The sequence below is a fragment of the Python bivittatus genome, unplaced genomic scaffold (genome assembly GCF_059951505.1).
Source record: "Python bivittatus isolate LINGU-HERP-01145 unplaced genomic scaffold, Pbiv_v1 ctg000850_np1212, whole genome shotgun sequence".
Lineage (NCBI taxonomy): Eukaryota > Metazoa > Chordata > Lepidosauria > Squamata > Pythonidae > Python > Python bivittatus.
In genome coordinates this window covers 35,604,630-35,621,564 of record NW_028277112.1, presented here as the reverse complement: position 1 = coordinate 35,621,564, position 16,935 = coordinate 35,604,630, and the positions used below count along the sequence as shown (strand labels likewise).

General features: G+C 38.6%; 1 protein-coding gene across 1 annotated transcript in view; it reads right to left on the bottom strand.

Moving 5' to 3' along the window:
• LOC112540329 (uncharacterized) overlaps positions 1-12,316 on the bottom strand; it is a 63,713-nt gene extending 51,397 nt beyond the window's left edge. The window contains 5 exon segments of the mRNA XM_025164891.2: positions 3,413-3,489; positions 5,543-5,657; positions 7,402-9,520; positions 12,054-12,203; positions 12,287-12,316. Of these exon segments, the coding sequence (XP_025020659.2) occupies positions 3,413-3,489; positions 5,543-5,657; positions 7,402-9,520; positions 12,054-12,203; positions 12,287-12,316 (2,491 nt within the window).
• Between the last annotated feature and the right edge of the window lie 4,619 nt (positions 12,317-16,935).

Sequence of the window (16,935 nt, the reverse complement as noted above, 5' to 3'; positions counted from 1 at the left end):
TACATTGAACCTTATGGGGAAATTTGATTCGGTTCGCGACCAGAATCGTGGAATGAATTAAGTTCGTGAACCGAGGTACCACTGTAATTGCAAGAACAGAAGCTTTTTCTTTCAACAGGAAGTCTTAGAAACTGTCAGTTACTGAAATGTTGTTTCCCAGAATTTGAAATGTAATTGGCTCATACCAATTTCCTCATTATAACTCACAGCTATTGCACTAAAATAATAAAGTAGTGAGCGTGTCATATTTTTTACAAGAGTGCTTGGGAATCATTTGCTTGGCAGATGAGAGGATGGAGGAAATAACATATTTTGACATGCTGAATGTCAAAGAGTGACCATAGCTGGGTTGCAAAAACCCAATCACAAGATGGCAGCAAAGAGATATTTGCTCACATCTAGGGTTTATCTGGATTTTTCAGCCCAAACCTAGTAGTCCTGCTGAACACAGGAAATGCAGAAACAATTCCTTACTCTACCAAGTGAAATGTATTCTGGCACAGCTATAGTGCAGCTCAGATTGTAAAATTACCACCTGAATTCAGAGCTTTCTGGTGGCTGATTTCTCAGCAAAATGTGCTCTGATCCTTCCAGTCAGTTTCCTAGCTCCTTTAAAAAATGTCAGTCTTGATGTTCTGTGTTGTATATGCAGTGTAACAAACTCGTCTCATTTCACATTTTACCTTTCAAGGAAGCTTTCCTACTCACATATACACACATGTCTATGCAGATATTTTATACTACAATGTGGTTGCAGCTGCTAGAAAAGGTCAGTGCTACAAAGCTATATCATGCCATTTTTGCAGACTTCTGTGGGAATTTATTTGCAGAAAGAATGATATTTTGATGCCCAGAAAATTTTCTCCAGATCAGATATTTTTTAGAAAATGACCAAATTCACATGGCTTATACTGAAAACATGGCGACATCAGCAAATTATTCTTCCCATATCTGTGTAGAACGGAGGCAAGCAGATTTTTGTTACTGCAGGAAAGTGCTCTAATTCAGAAGCCAGGACACTGACTAAATGTTAATTTCTGCATACTGTTAGTTAGCCAAAAGAAGCACTGACTGGTTCCTGGGATCTCCTGCCTGTTCTCAGTGTTCTGAGGTCAACAGAAGTGAGTACAGACACGTGGTTGATTGCCAACATTTTGCACGGATTGAAGAGCCAGTGGCAAATGATGGTTTCAAACTGTGCTTTATTTTTCCTTAAAGCAAATAGATGATTCTCTGACCCTTTTAGTATATCATGTTAATCAAAATGCTGATGAGCCATTGTGTCAACCCAGCCATAGTTTTAAGTAGACACCTGGGTTGTCTGGATTCCCATATCAGAAACCAATTTTGTTAAATTTTGTTATGAATAAACCAGGAACCAATCTCTGGCTTCTGAGAGAAATTATATTTATTTATTTAGAACACTTATATGACCACCCTATGCCAGTAACATGAAGCATACAAAATCACTAAATAAAAAACAAAAGGAGAACAGCCACTAAATGCCACTAAAACAAAATAAACCCCCAGAAACTAAAATTTGTTATATCCCGCCAACTAGGAACTCTGATCCTCCTGACCTAAGCACCCAAGGAAATATCTAATTAGGATCATGAGAAAGTAATGATACGCTATCTGACATAGCTTTGTGAGTAATATTTAATTCAAGCATCTGAATGAACTCTAGAAATGTCCTGGGGACACTGAAGGTGTAATGCAAAGTTTTCTACTTCAGTGAAGGTACATGAAATTTTCTCATAGAAAAAAAAGGATCAGCTTGCACACATGAGAGAGCTGAGAAAGCATCAAAGTAATGCACTGGTCTCTGGGCTGGTATTGGATGTAATACAAAAAGACCTGGAGATTTTCTGTCCTGCAAAAGAATAGAGAGATACAAACCTCCCATACTTCAAATGAAGACTCATTTTATTCAACTGAGTCCCAGAGAGGTTGATTCTTATTTTCATTAAAAGTAGAGAGGTTGATTCTTGTTTTCATTAAAAGTATTCAGTGCAGATCACCCCATGATTGATAGCAGAGCCCCCACAAAAAAATAAACATAGCAAAAAAGTTTATTATGATGAAACATATTTCTTATGAAAACATGCTGAACTGATTAAACCCAAGATCTAAAAAGCTACTTTAGAAGACCTCACTGGATTATATATGTAAGAGGACAATCCCTGCTCCATCCCAGCATACAACTGAGTTAATTTTATTACTAAAATTACTACTGAAAAACAAGATCTGTTAGAGACACAAAATTTTTAATACTTGTGTCTTATTTCACATGGACTCAATTACAGTGGCAGTGGTACACTGCTAAAAGTCCTTAAGGGCCAGGTTGGGGACAGATTATCCCGGAAAAGATTATCAATTGCTGAGAGTTGACACCAATTTGACGGTACATAATCATCGATCATCTATTTCACACTAGATATTAGCTTACATGCATGTGCTTATTTGATTTGCAAATTAGATTTTTTTTCTGATGTCTGAGTGATAGTGTTATGTCAGGATAGGTACTGGCTTATTGAAAAGGGGCAGGCAAAATTTTATAAAGATATTTATTCATTTCTTAGATTTTTTAAATTGCTTATTTGAACAATATAACCTATTCTCAAGAGAGCCCTTATAGAAAGTAGAGCTAAACCAAGAAAAATATCCTAAAATCAAACTATTTTGGATGTCTGATCTACCAGCACTCAAATACTATTCTTTAAGCACATTTCTTTTTCTGCCATACAACCCAGTCTCTATCTTCCCAAACCAGTTTACAGCCTTTCGTCTTACTATAGTTTAACAATATAACTAGACATCTCTACCAATAAACTTTGTGATTTTATATGAACCTAGCCCTTAAGCATTCATAACTGTCAGGATTAAATTATTTCTTATTTCTGTTTCACTGAAGTCTTTTTAAAGGCAAGACAATATAATATTTTTATGATTACATCTACAAGTTTGTGGCATTGTAGGAAGAGAGCCACGTTAGTCTACTATGGCAAAAAGTGAACTGCAGCTCACAAAATCTGATGACTTTTAATAAAATCTGTTGGTCAGAAAAGTTAATTTTGTTATTCCTAATTTTGTGGAAGTGCACCACTTCCAAGCTCACTTCTTTCCCAAGTATGGAGGAGACCAGAATCCTATTGCCTTACATATCCTAACCTCTTGATGTCTGTATGAAAGCAAGAATGGGCTGCACACATACTGTATTCCAGCTCTATGTATATAGCCCATACATGCATGATTTTATACACAGAGTCCTTTCTCACCATCAAATGAATGTATGGAAGTTAAGGTTAGGGCATATTGATACAAAGTTTCTACCCTGCACAGGCTCAACCAAGGAATAGAAAGAAAGATGAGCATAGTTTTTGACAAGGATGTCACCTCAAATTCTACAAACCTGAAGATGGATGGCTCTGAGAGTTGCTCTTCTTTATTAACTTCTTGCCTGTTGCAGGTCTTTGGACACATTGTGATCTATTGCAGAGAAAAGCAGAGGCACAACATTAAATAAAAACAATTACACAAGATGTTCTGTGGACCAATAGTTAGAATGTTTGATTTACATATTACAAGTATAGTTCAAATCCTTCTCTGCCTCAAAGTCACTGGGTAGCTAAATGTAAGACACTAGCCCAGCTGAATCATGAAGCTAAATTGAGAAGACACCATTTATCAGCTGAAAACTTGAGTTTTGTGGGAGCATGCATCTTCTTCACCATTTCAATTTCCCTTCAGTTTTAATCAGCTCCTATTCTGACATGTGAACAAGACCACTGTCCATCTTAAACCATATACTATAACTGGCCCAATATAGTCATATCAGGAGTATCCTGGCCCTGGGAATCAGAGTTGACCTGCACTAATTGTGCTCATACAGAGACCAGGAACCACCTGCATTTAAGGAGACATTAAAGTACCATTCAGATCTGGAATGCTATATATCTAGCTCCTAGCAATATACCCTTATTGGAAAAGTCAATTCTGATTCAACTGACCTAATCGCATTTTGCGTGACTTGGCTATCTGCTTGCCCCATGGACTTTGGCTATCAAGTGAAAATTCTGTCTCCTTTTGAATTCAACTGATCTTACAACTATGACCATCCCTGAATGATTGTTTGACTTAACTTGCTAGCTAAATTAACTCCTGCTTCAAAGGCCAGACAGAGCACATGGGCCAATTGCTACCTATCCATTCCACAACTTCCCTTCGTGATTTCAACAAGGAAAAATGTGCAGCTATTAGGGGCAAATTGGGGGTGGCTCTGGACCACAGCACCCAAATGCTGCTTACTTAGCTTACCCCTGTTTCCCTTCTATTGTTTTGCAATTTTTAATGGGAAAAAAGGCAGGCAGAGCCAATCCCCCTCCATATCTGACCTGCTGGGATGGGTAAATAGATTGTTAGATTTGTTGGAGGATCAAACATAGGACTAAGCTGCCCACTAGTTAAAAGGTAAATAACAGATTTCCCCAAGTATACAAAAGAACCAGAAATTTAAAAAATCAAAACAAGTTATAAGCAACTAACTTGAGTCTTTGTTTTGTTTTTGTGCATTTGAATCAGTTTTGACTCCTGGCAACTGCCTGGACTAGTCCCTGCAGTTTTCTTGGCAAGGTTTTTTGGAAATGGTTTGCCATTTCCTTCTTCCTAGGGCAGAGAGAAAGTAACTGGCCCAAGATCACCCAGGTGATTTTGTGCCTCAGGGGGACTACAACTCACAGTCTCCTAGTTTCTAGCCTGGTGCCTTAACCACTACACCAAACTACGTCTCTAACCTTAGTTTTAGAAAATGCAAAATACATTGTACTTATTCAGCACTCTTGTGAAATTCACATATTTTGGTGATACAAAGCCTATGCCAAGAACTCTCATTTTTAATTTAGATTATGATATTATATTCATACATACATTTCCATCATGATATTCCCTTTTACGATAAGCAACATTATGGAAAGCACAAAAGAGAGTAAAAATTTTAAGAAAAAGAAACTGGAGGAGGTAAAAGAAAAGGTAATCTAACTAAATCAACTTTACACTAACATGATTTACCACACCTCTGTGTACTTTCTACAGTTGCACTCTGTCTTTGCTTCCATCATATGAATACACTAAAGATATTACAACAGAAATTTACACAGTGCAAGTACAGAATGTTACTTGCACTATATTCAGTATAATCCATCTCAAATCAGTATTTCATAATTACATGGAAATAGTTGTGTAGGAAAAAAAATAACATAGGAAGCCAGTATTCTTTTTAAAATAGTAACAGATTCTTCAGGACTGGTATACTGTATACTAGTGTGATTGTAAAAAAATAATGAGATGTTTATAAAGCATTACACACATGCAATCTGCAGGGAATCATTGCAAATTCTGGGCTGAAAAACGGAAAACCACACAATGGCAGCAAATAAGAGTTTTCTGCAATTGCCATTTCAGCAAATAGAGCACAGAGGTGGTATGCCTTTTGAAAATGCACTCCTTTGTTCATAAAGTTGTATTAAATATTAAATAAGCAAACCTTGGCTTCAGTTTTCTCTGTGTGTAAGACGAGCGTGAAATGCTGGCTCTTTCCCAATGCTTCTTAGGACCAGCCCGTTTTGTGCTTATTTTCCTGCTTTCAAAAACTTCCTGGTCTAGGAAAGATAATCCACAGAACATAGCTACAGTCATAATTAATTCCAACACACAGTTAAATGAGCTCCAGGGAATGACATAAACATCTACAAACACATCCTTGGTTCATTCATAAGGCATATTAAGACATTATAATGAGTCTAAAACCAGATACAACACATAGAATCTGGTTGGATTTCCCAATTTAAGTACATTACAGAAGGGGAATTCCAAATATCAGCTGTGGAAATGTTGATTTCAGTGGCAACAGAGGTGGTGGAAGGAATTGGTCCAAATTATAACTTCTTTCCATCTGCTTTCAGCTAGGGAGGGGAGAGAGGTTGCCAAAATTTTACAGAATAGATAGCACAAGAATGAGCTTATTCCCAGAGGCATCCACAGGATCTAATGCTTTTGTCAAAAAGACGATAGTGGAGTGCACCATTGTGCTACAAACTTTGCCCTTTTTATACATGCATGCAACATCACACACGGGGAGCTTGCAGCACAACTGTGTAATGTTGCTTTTTCCATTCGCCCTGTTCCAGTAGTGTCTGCACCATTACAGCATTACCAACAATGTCATTTAATGAGTGTGCAGAGACCAGCTCCCACCTCTGATTTACTAAATGTCTATCAAGTAGAATATCATTGTTACTAGAACCAAAAGAATCCCATCTTGCTTGGGAGCAGTCTCCTTATGATTTCTGTAAGATGTACTTTGAGGTTTTATCTCATTTGTGCAGAGCAATAAAACCAAGAACATACATAGCAGCCACTTCATGTATTCACCCTTAAAGGAAATCAATACTGCACCAAGGACTGAACGTATTATGTGATTAGAACACAGAAAATGCTTTAAATGTTGGTACACAAAACAGTCTCAAATAGAAACTATTGTTATTCATAATTTAATGTATTTCTAAGCCTATCCTGAAAAATACCAACATTTATTAGTAAATAATGAAAATGAGGATAAAAATTAGGGGTCTCAGAAAACACCTGGGGATGGAGTAGGAGGTTGAGATACAGTGACAAATGCATGGACACTGAGTAGCACATTAACACTTCCTTCCCATCCCAGAACTGGCGATTTGGGCCATGATATAGCCACTCCTGTCATATGCAATGATTGCTGGAGAAAGGATTCATTTTTTAACACTTTCTCACCATAACACATATTAGTTCAAAACTCGTATACATTTGCAATGGCTATCTCTTTCATTATGGTGGTGGTTAGGACATGGGGGAACCTGGAAGTTCCCAGCATCATTAGCTCAGCACACAGCACTCCAAAGGGTATATAAGGCCTGCAAGTTATCCTCCCTCTCCTTAGTACACGGAAAGTAAATTTAAATGCTTCCTGAGCAACTGACATAAAATCTACAATTAAGGCATTAAATATGGAATCCTATAAATCCTGTTGTTTTCAAAGGAGTTTATGACTAGTACTCTGCCTAGATTGTTATTTAACCTGAACCACTACAATACTGTAGAGTCATAATTTTAAATTAACAATAAACAAGGTAGTACAAGAATAAAAGACTTTCTATTAAATATAGGAGCTCTCACATTTCATGCCTGTGACAAAGTAACATGGGACAGCAACTAGATGTCTTCAAGTTTTGACTTCACCTCCTGACCATCCCAATCAAAATGGCTAATATAAGACATTCTGAAAATGATAGTCTAAAATATCAAGTTCCAAGACATTTTTAAATAGTTACACTTCTCACTAACTAGAAAACAACAGTCCAGTTTTACCTTTCAAACTGCCTGTTCTCCCCATTTGTCTTTCTGTGGGGCTGCTACTTGCAAACAGAGGCTTCAACACTTGTTCTTCAAAATGATTTTGCTGTTTGATAATCTGAGTCCTTTTATTGCCTTCAGAAATTCCCAGATTATTCATATTTTCATCAATCTGCTCCTCGTACATGCTATCATTCTTACAATAATAGGGTCCAGTATGATATGCTTCCTTGAAAAATTCATGTTCTTGACAAAAAAACAAATGACTGGCATTTTCACTCTGGAATCTTTTGGACTTATTGAGATAGTTCAAATAAAAATAATATTTAGCCAAAACACTATCACTGTGGCTGAAATCTAATGGGAATGTATTGTTGCAAAGTAGCTTCTCATGACCATCTCCTTTAACTGTTGTAATGAGGAACTCTTCAGCACCATCTGCTGATTTGAGACCAGTTACAGAAATATTATCATTTATAGAGCCTGGCTCATATTTGGAGAGCTTATGTGCTACCTTGTCATCACTGATCTGGGGCAGCCCAACTAGCAAAACATAGTCACTGTTGCTCTTATTTGTGTTTTTATGACTGAGATTCAAAGAGTCTGAGCCCATTTTATCAATATTATTTTCTGAAGGCTTCAGTAATGAACTCACAGAGCTGCTCTTAATTTGCATAACTGGATATTCCAATGGAGATATTAATTCTGCTTCTTTTTGGTCTCTATTGCAACTAGTTTTGTTAAAACTAACTTCCTGTTCTCTAGTATTTTTCCTCCCTTTAAAGATTTTGTCCATCAGCATTTGTTCTAATTTAGGTTCATTTCTCTGGTTTGAGGATCTCTTTAGAGGTTGAATATCTGACATGTGATCCCTCAACATATCCTTTTTCATTATAGACTTGGAATGAAAATCGATATTTCCATTTTTAGTCTCTTCACAGTTGCTTTTTATGGCATTCTGTGTTCCACTGAAGTCTTCATGTTTTGGGGTCTGTGTAAAATTCTTGCACTTATATTCTTGAATCTCCAAGATCCCTGTTCCTGGATTCCACTTTTCACAACTGTCAGGCATTATTTTTAAGGCAAATTTGTCTTCTGGCATTGATAAACTGAAATATTTCATATTAGCTGGATTGTCAAAATTAGCACTGTCAGCAAGGTTTTTGTGTTTTTTGCTGTCTACAGTTGGCCACTTTAAATTATTTTTCTTTGTATCTGTCCACTCTTCATCTGAACTGTCACTGAGAGGAGCCCAAAAATAGCTTTCATTTTTATGCAAATCCCTTAGAGGAATACATGAATCATCTCTGTTGGATGCAAGATGAATGTTCTGCAAATTGGTTTCTCTTGTAGTGCTATGCTTGGAATTATTTACTATACATTCCTCCCAAATCTTGGTGGAAATTATAATATCTGGTCTTTCATTTCCATGCTTAGCTGCCTGGACAGAATTTAAAATTATGCTGGGAGGACATAAAGTATTATTATTTACCAAGGTCCCAGGAGTTTCTTGTTCAAAATTCTCTGAACTATTTTCAAAGATTACAGAACTGCTTAAAATATTGGCATGTAATAGCTTCAGATCAAAAGTGTCAGGCCTTTTATTTATGCTAGCTTTGCCCCTGCTATTTTGAACCATCTTTTTTAGTATGCAATGATCCAAGACAGACTGTCTACTTTCCTGTATGCTATCCCCAACGGGAGACTGATCAAGAAACAATTCTGTCCAGTTTACAACATCTTTGAGTTTTTGAGTCTCAGGGACGATACATTCTCTATGTAGTTCATTATTTAATCCTGAAATATATGTATTCCTTAAGCATTTGCTTTCTGCTGGTCCAGTTGTAGCTCTTGCTGTTTCTTCCTTTCTTTGACAGGTCACTTCAGAGAGCCTCCAAATGCTTGAATGCTTTTCTCCATTTACTGTTTTGCTAGGTTCTTCAAAGCCCATCTTAGCATCAGCTGTAGAATGCAATGAACAACTTCTGGACTGTATGGAATTAGGGTTGCTGTTATCATCAGTTGAGTAAGGCACTATATTTCCATAGCAAGTTACATGAGTACATGATACAGAGATTTCATGAACAGTCTCAGCAACAGATGGGTTTAATACCTTCTGAGACAGATATTCCATCTGTAGAAATAAAAAAACAGGTGCCGATTAAAGCTGTTTTAGGTGAAGATGAAAACTACTGCTGAGCCTCAGGGGTTAAAGGTTAGAAGTCTCAAATCTTGTCTCCCATAAACCCTTTGAGTTTACACACCCTGGCCTGCCTTGTTACTTTAGTGTAGCTGCTTCCTGGTTATTGTGACTACCATCTCCCTTCCAAAAGATGCTTTCGCCTGGCATCCTCCCCCTACCCCTGATATGTGAGACAGAAAGAAATCTCACAGCCTAGATGCCTTACCAGCAAATAAGGGGGAAAAAAATGAAAATAATGAATTAAAATCTCTAACCCCACTTTCTGACTATTTGAACTTTAAATGACTGGGGAAAACAGGCCCCTCTCTTGGAATTTAGATTGATATGACAAATTATAATTAAAATCATACTTTATTAAGAAGAGGAAAAAATAATATGCAAAGATTTCTTACTTTAAGTAGTCATATGTTGGAGGAAATTTTAAATTTAAAAAAAGAAAATAGTGCTGCTAAAACCATAAACGGTGCTTAAAGGAATCTGCTATAAAAAGCTATAAAGGAAAAGATAAGCTCACCATAGATTACAAGCTGAATTGCTGCTCAGAGCTCTCAAGAGGCATCAAATATACAACAGTTGAACTTGCATAATACCTTTTCGATTCAGCTTTATTTGGACTTACTTTTTGGTTATCTGGAAGTTCCAAGCTAAATTCTGCAGCTGAAGAAAAATAATTTCAGCCTTTCACTTCCCTTCATGCACAAAATGGCATACCTGTTTTTCTCCCACAGAAGAGTTTCCTGCCATCTCACCCAAAGATAAATAATTATCTCTTCCTAGGAGAGAAGAACTTGAGGATTTGACTCTGTATATGACAAAGTACAAGTCACATCAATGTTGGCAGATACTCAGACTGACACTGAATGTCTGTCATTTACACTGGTCAGCATCTGCGAGAAAGGCACATGGCAAAACATGTCACACTGTGATGCAAACTCCACTCATTTTGTACTTGTGTTGTGACATTGCACATAAATACCTAAGGGGCACAGCTTTTGTTATAATGTCAGGATGCAAATTTTATCATTTTCACAATACCTCCAGATGCTGCAGATTACATGGCTATGAAGCCCATGAATATGGGGTGAAGGGCTTATTTGCCCATTCACAACAGGCACAGACTCACATAATTATGTTCAGTTCAAACAACTGAGGCTGCACCTAACAGAAGTTAAAGTGGCAAAAAATATACTACTATAGATAAATCTCTACAAAGCATCACAAATCCTCATATTCTCTACATAAAACAATCAGCTCCATCTTTCTAAACCAATGGATACATATGGAGTAATAAGTATCTTGGAAGCTCTTACAAAATAATGCAAATGGATGTGGCCAGTCATGTATTTCTGAGAAGTGGGATGGGGGAACTTGCCTAAGAGCAAACTGATGTCTGATCTCCAAAACCATTCATAATAATTTAGTCAACAAGGTAAGTGTGGAGCACTGATGGTGTCTAAACCTAATACCCAGTCACAAAATTGCTGCTACAAAGCACAATACAACATACATTTTAAATTGTTTTTAAAACAATTTAAAAAGAGGCATAATAAATGACTAAGCAATAGCCACTCCAACCAAGGATTAAGAGAAGAATAGTCCAGCTAGGGGAATCTCCAGGAGAGTGAATAAAGTGGAAATGTCAATCACACCTGTGTGATTAAAGCTTAACCAATTTGTTTGGTGCGGCACATGTGACTGAATCAAAAGAACACCCTGTTGTCACACATGAAATCAGGTCCCCACCATTCAGCAACAAGCCAGAACCAGTGGTATCTGAGCAAGCCATAATGACACAAAAATGACAACAAGCGGGTGATTCCATGATGCGAGTGTTACACTTACATACATCTACCCAGACATCTGACACTAGTATGCAGGAGATGGCATTTATATCATGGTACATGTTTCACTCCTTGCCCTCCTTGGTGCTCCTGCCAGCAGCTATAAAGGCAGGATAGGGATAAGCAGTGGGATAGCACATTTTCTGCCCTATGGTTCTGTGCCAGGTCTCAGAGAGGCTGATAGTGTTGGAGAATGAAGCATTCAGGATGTGTGCGTGAGTGTTCCTGAGAGCAGGATCTTGACCTGAGCAACTAGTAGGTTTTGTAACTATAATTATTGGTTCAGGACAGAACATACAACAGGCTAACTATAACCTTGCTGATTTTAAGTCTCCAGTCTACATGAGAGAGAAGTAATTTTAAAATTATCTTATGAAATACCCAAGTCTTATTTCTCACAGAAACAGAGGCTGTAATAAGACAGCATTCTTATGACATGCAAGTTCCTTCTAATTTACCAGAAAAAATGGAGGGACAAGGGTTGAGACGCCTCTCCGGAATGCTGTTTCTATAGGACTTTTAAAGGAGGAGAGACATTTGGCAATCTACTTCGGATTTCGGCCTGACAACCTCAACAAGCAATCTCCAACCACGAACCTGAGCTAGCCAACAGTAAAACCCACCTCCTCCATTGATAGTATCCAAACTCTTAAACGGCCCCGTAGCAAGGAAACTGCGCGCCTTCCCTGCGCTGCAGCGGGAAAAACAATGCTTGCGCGGATTGGTTGCCGTTTCCGCGGAGCCCTCAAGTAGACTACAGGCTGGGTCGACGTCTCTCATTTGGGAGAAGGAGGTAAAGAAGAGGTACAAGTCGCACCAAGAGCCTGGAAGGACCCGGTGGGAAGTTCTCTCTAACGTCAATCCTGGGAAATGTGTACTCCGCCATCCCCGTGACAACCGCCGAGGGTGGAGCCAGCTGCTGAGGGGAAGGGTGGGGATGCTGCTTCAATTCCCCGTCGCTGAGGGAACCTGAACGGCTCTCCTTCCTATGTATTTTTCATTAAGTCGTCACCGCCCACCTTTTCCGTCGTCCTCTTCCTCCTTCGAACGCAGCCCCAAGAAATCCAGCACTGAGTCTGCTGAGTTAGCTAGACTGATTTTTGTAATTCATCACCAGATTACCAGTCCTGATATATCTCACTTTATCCTAACCAATGACAGTGATACGTGTATCAAATGAATGTTGAGTGTGCCTTTAAAAAGGTATTCGACTGCCGCGTGCATCCCCTTATCCTTTTCAAGTCCTGGAAACTTTTATTTGCTCTAGGTACACGCAAACATTTTCTTGCATGAGCACACAATTCCACTAAGGGGCACTGTGGGATTCAGATAAACAGACGGCCTTTTTCTGTCCGCGAGAAAGTTCTGAAGCGATTGCACTTCGTTCTCCCTCACGCTCCTCACGGAAAGCTGGTTGCGCGAGCCAGGCTCTGAATGGCGGAACACGCGCCGTTTGCGCACCGAAGGTTTCCTGCAGCTTAGCTTAGAGTTTGGGAGCCCTAGAGAAGAGCGCGATTGGAGACCCCCGTGGAAGATTTTTTATATATATAATTCACCAGCAGATTACAAGTCCTGATATATCTGCCTTTATTCTAACCAATTATATTAATACATTATCTAAGGCACCAGCTGCTTGTTTCTCCCTGATTCTCTTGTTGCCCTGAGTTGACTGTTGCTGCCCCAAAATGATAATGACACGATGCCATCTGGAGATTCGGGGGGGGGGGAATCATTTGAGGTTTTACTGATTAAAAATAAGCTGTATCAACTGTCATCCGATAAATATAGTGCCAGATGCCCGGCTATATAAAATATATATAAGCCAGGTGCATTTGGCTGCCTGGCTAAGAGGAAAAGATCAGCAAAGTGGTCACCCTAGGTTTCCTTTTTTGTTTACTACGATTAGGCCAAAATGGGAGGTTGAAGTGTGGGGACCCTGGACAGTTGCTTGATCAGCCTGCTCCTAAAGACACTACTGTTCCCTGTCATCTCAGATAGAAGAATCTCACAAGCAAAACTAAAACACTTCATTCTCATGCCCTCCTAATGGGGCTCAAACATTTGTTCCATAACATGGCATTTCCTTTGTTTCGAGCTAAAGTTGTCTTTAGCTGTTCCAGATTTAAAATACAGTAGTATTTTCCTTCTTCTCCCAACATAACTTTTGCCATGGACACCATACAGCTCATATCGCTGATGGTGTGATTGATGGCACAGTCAGGTATAGGATGTCTAGTTCCTACTGACTTTTTCGTGCTGCTGCAGCTGTGCCCAATTGTCTTGGTTCACTGGGAATTGCCCTCTGTAGTCATCTGGACTTGAGTTGCAGGAATCACTGGATGCCAGACGTCTGCAGAGGCATCTGTCTACAAAATGCTGACCGGTGCTTTCTGACTACTTGACAGGTCCCACATGAGCGCTGTAAATGCATGGTTTTAGCACTGTTTGGAGAAAGCATTAGACTTTTTTTTTTTTAATCCAGATCAAATGTAGAGAAGACATTGGCGAAGGTATGCCGCAACATTAGTAAAACATGATATTCTGGGAAACCTAAACAGTGTGAGAAAGAAACTGAAAATTATCTTGTCTTCATTCTCTTTGGTATAAGAGGGAGAGAAGCAGGAATGCTGTTAGGCCTTCAAGATTCTGTAATTCTAGCCTCTATTGATAAAACAGAGTATTTCTTATAGTATCTGTTTCCTGGCCTGAACTACCTCAAAGGCCTAACATCAAGTGATTTTAGTGCTAGACTTGTATTTAGAAAATTAGTGCTCTCTCAATTAGTACTATCCTCATGTTGCACAGATTTAACCAAAAAGAGAGAAAGAGTTGGGAGCTGCCAGCTATGCATTGCTCATTCTGTCACCCATGAGTACATTTCATGTTTGCACTGCTTCTGCTGATAAGGACTTTATGTGCCTGAGCCTTTAATTGTTTTCATTACTTTCTGTCATTACCGTCTGACATTACTGTCAGCATGCAGCACTAGTCAAAGATAGAGCTCACTCATATTAATCACTCCCCTGCCCACAGAGACGTATTGACAATCTCCCAGATCCAAGTGGTTACCTCTCCATGTTTTCCTTGCAATAACCAGAAAGGGCAGGTGACCAAAGAACAGGTAGCAGAGTTCACAGACTGAATGGAGTCCCAGATAATATGGCAAAATAGTGACCTAGTCTCTGCCAAGAACTTTGATGATGTGGAGTCAAGACTATGGCAAATCTGAGCTACTTTACCAGCAAAATGCTGGTCAGAGTGGTCAAATGGGAGATATTTATGTTGACTCCTCCATAATAGGAAGTTGGTCACCCTAAACAACTGAACAACTTGCTGATGTAATAAGAGAGAAAAAGTTTCATCTCCTTTATCACCATGATGTAGGCCTGAACATGGGCACATATCCATGCTCAGTTGATTCGCTTCTTGCCCTCTTCCACTGGTGCTCTAGGCACCAGTCCTGGTGCTTCATATCTTGAAGGTCCTCAGTAAACCAATACACTAGCTGGGATTAGCCTCCAGAAATAGGCCATTCAGGAGCACTACTGTTCAACACCCAGTTTGCCTCCCATTGCCTGTTGTTCACCAGGCACTGCACAGAACTGCCTGCCAAATACCTGGGAAATTCCCCAAGAACCCAGCTGGATTCATTAGGCACTTGGAGCAGACCATCCAAATAGGTCCCTAGCCCCATGGATACCACGGGTAGCTAACAATTGCAACTGATCAGGGCATGATCTGATTATGGCAACAGATGATGGAAATCTCCTCCATCTTCAGATCACTTAACATCCACTCTTGAGACAAATGTATGGTCACCCATATGTGTAAGGCTGAGATTCAGTCAGTTCTGTGAAAACAATGTTACCAACACATTATCTTCATCTCAGCCCCAGGCCATGAATGAGACATCCCTAACCCATCTTCAGCTATATGGTTGTTAAAATAGTATTTCCCCTTTTATTTAAACACTCTCCAGGGGCAATCTTAAAGTGTGTAAAATCTGTTAGGCTATACCATCCATTACCTGTGAGAGAAGTCAGGTGGCTACATTGACTAAGATCAGAGGAAATAAATATGGAACAGATATCAGCAATAGGGCAACCAATTTAAGGCTGGTTTAATTTTCTAGGGGTGGAGAATTTTTTGCCTATTATGTGCTGGACACTGGCTTCTTCCTTTGAAAGAGTTATTTTACTGTGTAGTGTTATTGTTTATTATTTTTCTGTTGCTATCCAAACACACTGTTGATCTTGCTGTTCGTCACTGAAGACAAATTCCTTGTATATATTTTATACTTGGTTATTAAAGTATTTTGTATTGTATTAGAAGTTGTCTACATAGATAAAGTTGTGCCTCCTTCAAGAAAAGAATGTTATTGTCACATAAGATGGGCTTTTAGGAACTTCATATCTTGGGATATTAATATATGGATTGGACCATCAGGACTGTGGTCCAGTTCAACAGCAGTTTCCCAGTGTTATGTGGTGCTAGATGAGGATTGTTGCTAATTAGGAATATTTCCAGATGGAAACTTTTTGCATTATCAATCAAACAGCATTTGCTATTCCTTTTTTTTTTCTTTCTTTCTTAAAAGTTTTGAAATCTTGGGAGAACTAATTCAATCATGAATTCTTTGAATAACTTATGAAGCATACATTTTCTGAAAAGCATGTCACAAGTTTTATTTTTCATCTGCAGATTTGTCACATTCACACTCTAAATATTTCTGGTATCTCTTTCTGTAAGGTATGTGGTGGGCTACCAATGGTGATATTTGGCAGGTATTTACTAAGTCTACTCTTACTGTGAAACTGCCTCTTTTTGAAGGTGGGTAAATTTTTTTGTGTTTCAGTTTTGTAAACTATTAAAAAGAAATCTCTTTAACCAGACCTTTGATTTCCTCAGTATGTTTGCTTTTGATTACTATAAATGTTTAATTACACTGTTTTAATGTGCTGTTAGTGTTTATTATAAACTGCTTTATGACTGTTAGCTTGAGAGTAGTATATAAATATTATTCTTAATCAGCATCATTTGCTTCTGATAATCTGCTGTTACCACTAGTGGTTTTTTGCCTCAACTTTCCTCAACTTATGCCTTCCAAATGAATTGGATTGCCAATCAGTTGGCTTGGAATACTTGCATTGTTGTCCTGGAAAATACTAGGCTGGAGAAGACTAACTTATCTTTTGAACAGGATGCTAGTATATTCTTCAGTCTCCAGTACAAGCTATGATAATGTCACATGTGAAATCATGTCATCTGTGTCATCATGTCACAATTATATAACTGTGATATGTATCAACCACAAAACCATTACAACACAGGTGATATCAGTTGCCCCCTTGCAGATTCTCATGAGTACATCAGATGTTTAGACTGTATCATTAATTCCAATATGGTATGTTTAAAATGTCAAGCAAGGCTGGAGAGAACCAGCTTCAAGTCTACCTAGTTCTAATGGATTCCAGCATTGGAATCTCACTGGATTATCTTGGACCA